This window comes from Syzygium oleosum, unplaced genomic scaffold (assembly GCF_021117445.2).
Source record: "Syzygium oleosum isolate NSW1041296 unplaced genomic scaffold, Sole_v2.1 Sole_v2.06, whole genome shotgun sequence".
Taxonomy (NCBI): Eukaryota; Viridiplantae; Streptophyta; class Magnoliopsida; order Myrtales; family Myrtaceae; genus Syzygium; species Syzygium oleosum.
Window position 1 is genome coordinate 8,389,321 of NW_026607490.1, and position 10,973 is coordinate 8,400,293.

The 10,973-nt window shown below is 38.7% G+C and overlaps 1 protein-coding gene across 1 annotated transcript; it reads right to left on the minus strand.

Moving 5' to 3' along the window:
- Positions 1-1,427: 1,427 nt before the first annotated feature.
- Positions 1,428-4,696, minus strand: LOC115662955 (calmodulin-like protein 8). The gene is made up of 4 exons (XM_056312104.1): positions 4,531-4,696; positions 3,417-3,574; positions 3,188-3,268; positions 1,428-1,769 (listed from the first exon to the last, which is right to left on the minus strand). The coding sequence occupies exons 1-4, from the start codon at positions 4,616-4,618 to the stop codon at positions 1,635-1,637; spliced, it is 462 nt and encodes a 153-aa protein (XP_056168079.1). The 5' UTR covers positions 4,619-4,696; the 3' UTR covers positions 1,428-1,634.
- Positions 4,697-10,973: the final 6,277 nt, after the last annotated feature.

Genomic DNA, 10,973 nt, shown 5'->3' on the forward strand with positions numbered 1-10,973 from the left:
ACCCAAGCGACCGTCCCCTGGGCGGTCTCGCGACCTTAAGCAATGGTCTCCTGGGTCACGCGACCTTGCCGGCCTCTCGCCTGCAGTTTGCCAGCCCGATCTTGCCTCGTTAACCACCCTCGTGCAAAGAAGATGAACAGTCACAACTAGGGACAAAATGAAAAATTAGAGAATTAGTTAGGGTAGTTTGAAAAGAAAAACTAATTTCGACATTCAGCCAAATGTTGAAATCCCAATGTTGGTCCCCACCAGCATTGGTTCTCAAGACCAACATTTGGCCGAAATCCCCTTAAAAGATTAGCCAAATCACCCAGCATTCCTCAAGGGGTTTTAGAGTCTGAAAATCTCTTAAGAAAGCTGAACCAAATGCACCCATAGTCTACTTCATGGATAAGAAACACATCTCGGTTAGAAGTTATAGAGATTTTCCAAACCACATATGGAAAAAGCCTACGATGGCCCATTGGGCTTTTGTGCACAAAACATGGAGGATTGTGTAAATTCATAATTATACTTTGTCGCAGGTGTTCAATATTAGAAATCGAACATTATTATCCTACAATAACCTTCTTAAAAAGTTTTCAAATCATAAAATAATTCTCTTTCCTCTCTTTCCATAGATACAATTTCTTTGTATTGTGTTTTTTTGTCAATGATTTCGTTCCATTGTTTAATAATTCAAAATATATTGTAACAAGCTTACCCTTTCAAATGTCAATTTCTCGCACACACTACACGTACGCACATTTGCTATATTCTATACATGGAGTGCAATTGACCAAAAAATATAATCGCCACAGAATTTCATTACAAACATCACTTAGCAAAAAAAAAATGTAATATATTATATTAAAATTTACTTTTGCCCCTTATTTGTATTCTTATTTCATCAAATGATTCTTTTTTTCTCCCAATAAAAATTGAAGAGCTTTGTCAAGAAAAAGCGACAATTTAATAGGAAAATCTCTCCATAACACATTATAAATATCATATCTAATAATTTCTACATTCAAAGTAAGAAATGATTAAATTCACTTTACAAGAACGACAAAAAAAAAATTAATGATTGTTAATTCAAGTAAAGTTGACTCTATTATGCACACCAAGTGATATCGTGCATACAAAAAGAATTACAGTCGTACCTATACAATAGCATAGAAATGAAAATGACTTTTTTTCTTACAATGCAATAATACACTATGGAGAGTTAAATTATTTCGATTCCATCCAATAAAACGCGTCGTTGTAAGGCACAAATTTGGAGTCAAGCTAGGTTATTTGGAAAAAAATGATTACGTAAAAAAATATGACAAAACAATCGAGTTGCACCAAAAATAGTCCACGAGAAATTCAAATTTTTTTTGTAATTTATAACTTATAAGATGTTTGATAAGTGTAGAGTGATTTTACACTATGCACAATGGAAATGAATCCACGATAAACCCACACGGCAAATGATATTACTATTTTAGCGTGATATTCCTTCAGTGTATTATGCTTTATGATTACACAACTCTAAATGGCATACAATCGAATATGCAAGAATAGGAGGGAGAGTTTTAGCAAACGGAAATTCTCAACAAATCATTCAAATATAAAGTCCATGCGAGGCATGAGCAACTGCGCTAGTGCTTTCAGAAAGCTAACATCGTCCTGATGAACTCTTCGTAATCGAGTCGGCCATCGCCGTCCAAATCTGCCTCTCTCATCATCTCTTCCAATTCTTCCTCTGTTAACTTTTCTCCGAGGTTGATCATCACCCGCTGCAACTGTAATCACCCATCAAGTAAGAGGAGTTTTTAAGTCTAAAGGCATAAGTAAGTAAAGCTAGAAGAACTGGAATCTCTCATATTTCAAGTAAACTGATATAGAGAGAGAGATCGTCACGAGGGATAAAGTCATCAATATTCTTACCAACTCAGTTAACATTCAATACATCCATGTCTTAAACGTTTTTAAGGCCCTTGATACTAAGTTCCTCACATATCACCAGAATTGCATCGATGAAAAAAAATCCTCAGGAAGCTTCTACTCAGGTCAGTGGAAGTTCTTCGAAGGCTCATGAAGTTTGAGAGAAGTGAGACATATATTCGAGGGCAAAAGGACACTATAAGTGCCATAAGTTATGTACGGCGCTCATTTTAGTGCCAAAAGTTTTCGCCAACTCACTTAAGTGCTAAATCGGAGGAAAAACGATCACTTAAGTGTCAAAAGTTTTTTTTTTATCACTTCAGTGCTAAAATTTTTGAAAAACGATCACTTAAGTGCTAAAATTTATTTTTGAAAAACGATCATTTAAGTGCTAAAATTTTTGAAAAACGATCACTTAAGTGCTAATCTCCGGGGAGCCACATCAGCTTCAAAAATTAATAAAAAAAATGCCACGTCGGATTTTCGGCGAAAAATTGTGTACGGCATCGGAGTTGGCACTTAAGTGATCGTTTTTCAAAAATTTTAACACTAAAGTGATCCAAAAAAAAAACTTATGGCACCAAAGTGAGAGACGTACACAACTTATGGCATTTATAGTGCTCTTTTGCCTATAGTCGAGTGTTTCAAGTATCACCAAAAGCCATTACCAGGGACTTTGATCCTTTCTCTCCCTTCTTCATGTTAATTTTGGTGTTTAAGTAAAAGGTTTGCAACTTTTAGACAGAAAGCCAAGACTAAGTAAAACGTGTTGAAAAATCCTACAAGAGAAAGAGACGTCAAGCAGTAAAACTAACCCTAGAAAGGTCATTCCAGATCAACTGAGAGATTAGAGAAGAGAAGGAAAGCACTGAGAGAAAAGAAATGGCTCCTTCTTTGGGTTATTACAGAGAGAATTCTGCGAGTGGTCATATAGAATTATATGCTGTTAAATGATGCTGTATCACAACCACATCTGCAGGTATTACAATGGATAAGAACATTTGATTAGTTGGTAATTTATGTCAGCCTTTATGTGGTTAGTGAGATATTTCATGGGTTTGAAATATTACTTATCTCATTTGGGCTTCCTCGTAAAAAATGGAGATTTTACAATTGTTTTATCAATTCCATTCATAAGAGTTCATTCGAGATTTCTGTCACCTTTTCTGTTTTTTATGTGGTTTGGTTAGGAGGAATTGCTCCAATTATACAAAGAAGCTACTAATAATGAAGTATAAGCTGAACATTGAATGTGGGGTTAGGAAATAAGTCAAACCTCATCAGGAGATATGTAACCATCTTGATCCTTGTCAATGACCTTGAAAGCTTCCTTTAACTCCTCTTCTATTTCAGTCTCCTAAGCATATATATATATATATATATATATATATATATATATATATATATATATATATATATATATATATAACAAATGCATTTACCCTCATCCAATCAAGTACTTGCAAATATGTGATTTAAGTGACACTAGCTATTTTGTTTGATACCTTGATTTTTCTGGCCATAAGATTCAAGAACTCCCCGAATTCTATAGTCCCGTTGCCATCGATATCGACCTCATTGATCATGCTTTGAAGTTCTTCCTCTGTGGGATTTTGGTCCAAGGATTTGATTGCAGTTGCCAATTCCGTAATTGTGATGCAACCTATGCAGCAAGCAAACCAATAATCAATCATTTGGGAAGGGAAACGCGCCTTAGGTGTCAAAATATTATAATCAGAATATCTTAATCCCACATAACTTCTATCTTCTCATATATACTTTAATATAAGCTCCAGTTTCAGCTTCCATTGCTGTTTCATGCCACAAACCCTAGTGTTGGGTAACAAAATTTTTACGTAGCCTGTATCTTCTATATATAAGATCTCTTTTCTAACAGTCTATACAATTTTCTAAAATTAAAACAAATGGCTTTGATCTCTGATTCCAGTGAGAACAATCTCATTCTTTTTGTTTCATTGTAGTTTGACTTGTGGTGTAATGTTGAACAATCAACAATCGGTTGATTCTACTGCTAGTCTTATATGAACAACGAGTCGAAACCTGTTCCTTGATTGATATGAGACTATTTATTATGTACCTATGAGCCAGGTGATGAAGGTAAACCCTATACGATCAATAGATGCTACCTGAACTTCAAAGAACATATGCTTGGAAGAATTCAATGACAAAGCATAAAATATATCCCAATAAAATCAGTCTTCTTCTCTAAAAATTGAATCTAGCATAGTTTTTACACAGATGCATGGTGAGATCACAAAAGGCACAAGCAGCTGTTGTCTTCTCATGGAATAAACAAACGATCATTATGTTAGTATAACGTTTCACAGCCATGAAAAAGGGAAAAATCGTTCTTCCAACGCACTGGTCGTTCTTTAACAGTTTAAACTATTCGGACAACACAGCAATATACAGAATTTTCATGTCACAAAAATAACACCGAGAACTGTATGTTACATCCCAGGAAGAAGTAGATCAGGTATTAGCAATGAATCACAAAAGGCTAACAAACAGAGTAAGGGAGTCTATGAAAAGATTATTCACTACAAAAGGTAAATTAAGATAATAATACAACTTTAAAAACGAAAAACCAAGGGTTACCATCTCCATCCCTGTCCAGCAAACAAAACGCTTCTTGGAACTCGTCAATCTGCTGTTTAGTTAACACATCCCCTCTTCTTGGCTTCATGATCGATCAATCGAGAGAGAGAGAGAGAGAGAGACAGAGAGAGAGAGAAGCTTGGTCGATAGAACCTCAGTTGGATCTTTCACAAGTTCTTATTCTGAAGTCTCCAAGGTGGTCATCGAATGGGCTGTCTCTTTCATTAAGACTGGGAAATTTGGAACAAAGAACACTTCTTTTTTTTTTTTTTTGTCGAAAAGCAAAGAACACGTTTGAAATGGTCAAACACGCATGTACTAGAATCTGTCTCAACGGATTCTCTGGAAGTGCTGTCTCAAACTTTTTCTCCATTCAATAGTAGAGAAGAATTTCGAAGCACGAAGGATTTTTCCGTGCTCGTTTTTCTTCCCCCCCGAACGTTACTTCAACGGCGCCGTGGAAAGCGAGACTAAAAACAGGTTTGATAATTCATGGGACGACACGAATTTTCTCGAGTTGGATGACGTGAGTAATTCATTAGACCAAAACATCTAAAATTCATCGCAGACATGGTTCATATTTGCCAACAATTTTCATGATGTTGATGCAAATCGTTTCCGATTTAAACAATGGTTGAAACTGTAAGATGCCTATGTTGAACGCTAACTATAATGATGACGATGAAGCATAGACTTTTGTATTTCGCCCTACTTGCTTAGGTCAAAGCATAAGGTTGGCTTTCCAGTCCACATGCTCGTAAAGGAAGAATTTTGGAGGATGATGACATCTTAATTGAGGACCGGCGAGGTTGATCTCGCCAAATCTAGCAAGTTTGAGCCTTACCCAGCCATGGCACGGCTTGTCACTAGGTGAGGTCGGCCTTATCATCAAATGTAGTAGATGAACGAATGATTTATACAAAGTTTGGTGCCCAAATTGAAACAGAACCGAGCAAATTCTAGGGTTTTTGTTTCATGTTTGAGAGCATCGAGCACAGTGATTTCTTACCATTTGAACACTGAAATTCGATGAGCATAGCCATGGAGACGAACCTCGCCCAGAGAGGTTGAGCTCGTCGACCCTCGCCTCTGGTTGGCGACCAGCTTGAGGAAGAAGGAAAAAAAAATTGAAATATTATTAAAATATTATTTTAAAATATCCACGTTAGCGCCTGTTGACACCTAAATTTCGGCGCATCATTTAGTGGTTAATTGCATAGAAAATTAGGGATTAAATTTTAACCCCTAAACAAAAATATTAAAATTGCATAACATATAGTTTAGGTTCATATAGATTAATTGCATTCCGCATCGGATTGGCGGTGGCAAGCGAGTTTAGAATTCGTCATGTAAATTGAGCTCGGACATCGAACGAGACTCGGCTCACTCGGAAGGCAAGGGCCAAAAATTACAAGTCAGAAGGGCTTGGTTGTCTTAATTTGAGCATAAATTAGCCCATTATGCATAATTAAATAAAAGCCCACATTAATTCAGCCCACTTGAAATTAAATGATAATTAAAGCCTAAGCCCAAGCCTAAACCCATTAGGACTAGAAAGCCCGGCTAATTGACCTAGGTTTACATTATAAATACATCGTTATGTGTCATAATTAAGGGAGGCTCTCATAATTTCCAGAGATCAGAATTTTCAGAGAGAGCGAGAAACACACGTGAGATTTGAGGGAGAGAGAAAGACTCGGCCCCATACGTGCGCAACAGCCGCCTCGTCGCCCCGCCGCCGCTGCTGCACTGCCCGCACTTACGCCGTGTTCACCGCTGCCGTTGACGCCTCCATTACTGCCATTCGTCCAAAAGAAAGGGGAAGAAGAATTTTACTGAGACAACACTCTCAAGTCTCTCTCTGGGTCAAAAGACTACACAGTCAACACAAGAAGACACGTTCTGCACACAAGGGACGACTCGTGGACGAAGGCACCACGCCCCAGCTCATCGCTCCGTGACTCTTTCACTTTGCCGTCTGCTATAGTCACGCCCAACCATTACGTGTCGCAAGTACGTCGCCAACGGTGTTCAGCTAGCCCACGCGATCAGCACCAGCGAACCTTCGTTGCCGGACCTGCATAGTCGACGATCAAACGAGCTAGTCCCTGCACTACGATATCTCTAGTGTTCCTCGGAGATCACTTATTACTCTACGATTGGTTGGTTTGATACCTGCAGGTTTCCCAGTCGTTGTTGCTCATTCCCTGGGCATTATTTTCACTTGGAAGTTTCGTTGAAGTTGCTGCCAATTAGTCAGTCTATCATTGGCGATTCCCCTCACCAACATATTGCTGCACTGAGATCATCGAGCTGCACTCCTCAGCCATTGTGAGCAATCGCAAGGTCAGTCCTTGCCGCCGCCACATTCGCCGCTCCCGACGTACCGTCGGTCACCATCCTGATCCGCAATCCCGATCCGCTGCAAATTCAAATTTGGAAAGAAATCTGCAAATCAGGTAATTATCTTATCCCGATTTGGTTTGAATATTTTGTTGCCTAATTCATGCTTATTGATATCTAATTTTGCATATTTGGATAATAAGCATTATTCCAATTAGGATTTTATTTCCTTTTTTTTGAAATCTTGGATATCTATTATTTTTCAAATTTGGATAGAATTTAGAATTTTCAAAATCCTTTGAATATATCCAAGATATTTGAGATATCTAAATTTTTTCAAGATGTGATCGATTAGGAAAATTTCCTAATCCGCAACCGCACACGTGAAAATAAATCTATCTATCAGGCTTTAGATAGAGTTATTTCCAAAGCGGGTATTTCGAATTTTAGGATCGATCTGTCAGGTTTCAGATCGAAACTTAATTCGAAAGATTTAACGGTTATATTTTTTACTTGATTTTAATTTCGAATTTCGATAAAAAAAATACCAAAAAGATTACTCTAGAATAGGTTAATTTCTTTAGTTTAAAATTGCATGTTTAGATAATTGGCATTTTTAATTCCGAATTTCATTAAAGAAAAAAACAAAAGATAATATGCCCGTCATTAGAAATAGGTCACGTTGTCGCATGACATATAGTTTGCATGATAGGTTGCATTAACGCATGTCAATTTTTTGCACGTCATTACATATAGGTTAGCTTTCATTTAAATAAAAGAAAATCAAAAAGAAATTTCTGCACCTTTGAACTTTAAGTCAGAATCTTTTCAAAATTGTTAAATTGAATTTTTTCCTGAAATTGGTACCGAAAGGGCGTTAAGGAATTTAGCGTAACCAAGTCCCCGAATATATAATTTCTGGTTCGTAGAAATAAAATAGTACTCCCGCTATTTTATTTAGGTTTCTAATCAACCTACCCTAAATGATTAGTGGCGACTCCCATTGAAAATATTTGCATGCTCACAATTGGACCTAAGTTGCGATTTGGTAGAGTTTGGGAGAACTCGAGCTAGGTTAGTTAATTTAATTGACCTAGTAATCCATTAGCCTAAGATCGAAACCCGATTGATTTTTGTTAGGCCGCGACAGCGCCGGCCTCGCGATATAGTACAGCTGATATCCATGTTAGTAATTTCTGCCAAAATTGGCTAGATGAACTGAATTGGCACAAATACAAACGGTTTATGACTCAATTGGCAAAAAAAAATAAGTTTAGAATTAAATTGGCACATTTGCTCATACTTTTATATTTCACCCTTCTTGCTTAAATTAAAGCATAAGGTTAACTTTCCAGTCTTCAGGTTCATGAAGAATTTAGTGAATGAGAAAATATTGGGTGATCCCGGATTGCCAAGTCAGTGTGGTCCCCGATCACTCACGAGGCGCTACGTGGTCCACGTGGCGCAGGTGAGCCTGGTAGTCTAGGATCCGTCCTTCTCTCGCCGTTCATACAAAAAAGCACCCTCTCTCTCTCTTTCAAAACTCTCTCTCTTCATTGATTGCTATTTTCTCCCTCCCCTCGTTCTTTCCTTGTGCGTGAATGCACGCCCTTCTCTCTCTTCCTCTCCTTAATTCAAATTTTGGATCTCCCCTTTCGCTCTCAGATTTTTCTCCTTTGGCCCTCTTCTCCGGCGTCCGTTGCTACTCCGGTGCTCATCACAACGGCAGACACGTTGTTCGACGAATCTTAGTTGTTTCAGAGTTGATGAGAATGTTGAGTAGTTGGGGACGGTGACATCACGAATGTCAAGCCATGGCCATTGGTCCTACCAGCGAACGAGGGTGAGGATGGCGAAGACAAAGGTGGCGGCGAAGGAGAGGACGAAGTTGGTGTTGCCGTTCAGCATGCAAAATGGAGCCTTGTAGCATGCATTTGCTTTTGTTTTGTTTCTTTTTTTTTTTTGGGTCGAACATTCCTTTCGTTGAGTTGTTGAGTTTTGTTGAAGACGTTTTGCTTCTGTTCACGGGTTTGTAGTAAATATGATTAGAACTGTTGAGTTGAGTTTTCTCTTCACCAAATGATGTATGTTTTCACTCCATTCCAAGCTCTATAAGATTAGCTAAACGAACCTATTAATCTCTACCTGACAAAAAATTTGCTTCTCCAAAAACCTTCAGAGGTATAACGCACGATAAAGCTCCCCTAAAACTTCCCAGAAAGCAGTCAATGTTTGCTGAAGAAGAGCAAGCGATGAACTCGGAATTTAATCAACAAAATGGCGTGGAAAAATCCCACATATATGCTTCACCATCTTGTATCACATGACTGCGGTCTTCCACCATTGTCATTTCAAGTTTCCAAGGGAGAAGCCAAACAACCCACCCACCATATCTTTAAAGCGTGTCTCCATTCATTTCCCCCCATGAAACATCGCCATTGCAATTATGGATTTCAAAAAGCTCCCATTGGCTTTCACCGAAAGGTGAGAGCCTTTCGTTTAGGAATACCAACAGACACTGACCGAGCATGCACACCATCATGTGTTAGGAACACGCAAAACGCGGAACTTTACACTTGAGATGGCAAAAGAGGAAGGAAAACGAAGTGCCCACCTCCTTGAGAACCTCTTCTGGTTCGAAAGTTTGAAAATTTGCGCTCGATGTGCTTGGCTTGGGCAAGCTGGAGACAGAGAAGAGGGCATTGTGATCGGCCCTCTTCAACAAAATATGAAACGAAGAACAATTCAGTGCCAGAAATATAGTTGCAAAACTTAAATCTTATTCAAATCGTACAAGGTACATATTAAGGAAAAAACTAAGGAAAACTAGTGGTAACTTCCAGTGCTCCAAACCAGAAACAAAACAGAAGCAAAACCTCTTCAACAAAACTCAACAACTCAACGAAAGGAACGTCCAACCAAAAAAAGAAGAAGTAACAAAACAAAAGCAAATGCCTGCTACAAGGCTCCATTTCGCATGCTAAACGGCAACACCAACTTCGTCCTCTCCTTCGCCGCCACCTTTGTCTTCGCCGTCCTCACCCTTCGTTCGCTGGCAGGACCAATGGCCATGGCTTGACATTCGTGATGTCACCGTCCCCTACTACTCGACAGCCTCTTCAACGTTGAGACAATTGAGATTCGTCGAACAACGTGTCTGCCGTTGCGACGAACACTGGAGCAGCAACGGACGCCGGAGGAGAAAAATCTGAGAGCGAAGGGGGAGATCCAAAATTTGAATTGAGGAGAGGGAGGGAGAGAAGGCCTTTGCGGGAGAGAGAAGAAGGTTGGCGTCCATTTCTCAGAGAAGGAAAGAACGAGGGGAGAGAGAAAACAGCAATCAATGAAGAGAGAGAGAGAGAGAGGGCGCTTTTTCGTGCAAACAACGGGAAAAGAACGCGACAATTGATGAGGAGAGAGAGAAGAAAGCAAAAATTTGACCCAGAAAAAGGGTGGGGCCCGGCCTCCACGTGGAGCCACGTGTCGCTTTATGATTGGGCTGGCGCACGGTGACTTTGAGTGGCCGGCCCATCTAATATTTTCTCGAATTTCGGAGGATGAAGTGCACCGCTAAGACATAATATCAAAATTAGTGTTGTGCAAACATCATTGACTTTTTCGTTTCCGTGAATATTCGGGATATGGCCTTAGGCTGAAAAATAGTCGTGAAGCTGGAAAAGTCATGGTCAAAAAGAAATGATATGAGCATGACCATAAAATTCTGGTGACTTACCGATTTATGGTGTTTTATATGTGAGAAAAGGCACAAATGTATCATTTTTATTTAATTTTATCTGATGTTAAGTATCATTTATTTTTGGAATATGTGCACTAAGGGCGCGCACGATAACATTTTGTTTCTTTATTTTTCTATTTTTCTGTTCCCAGGAAAAGGTTTGGAACAAAAATCCGTTTGGTAACGCAATTTCATTTTTCTATTTCTGGAACAAATTTCTATTCCAGAAATAGGTTTGGAACAGAAATCAGAAGTAAAAAAATTTACTTTTCTATTTCTGAAACAGAAATGAGAAATAAAAACTTTTCTTATCGCTCGCCCTTGATACTAGAAATCCTATCGCCAGCCATCCCCTTGCCACTTG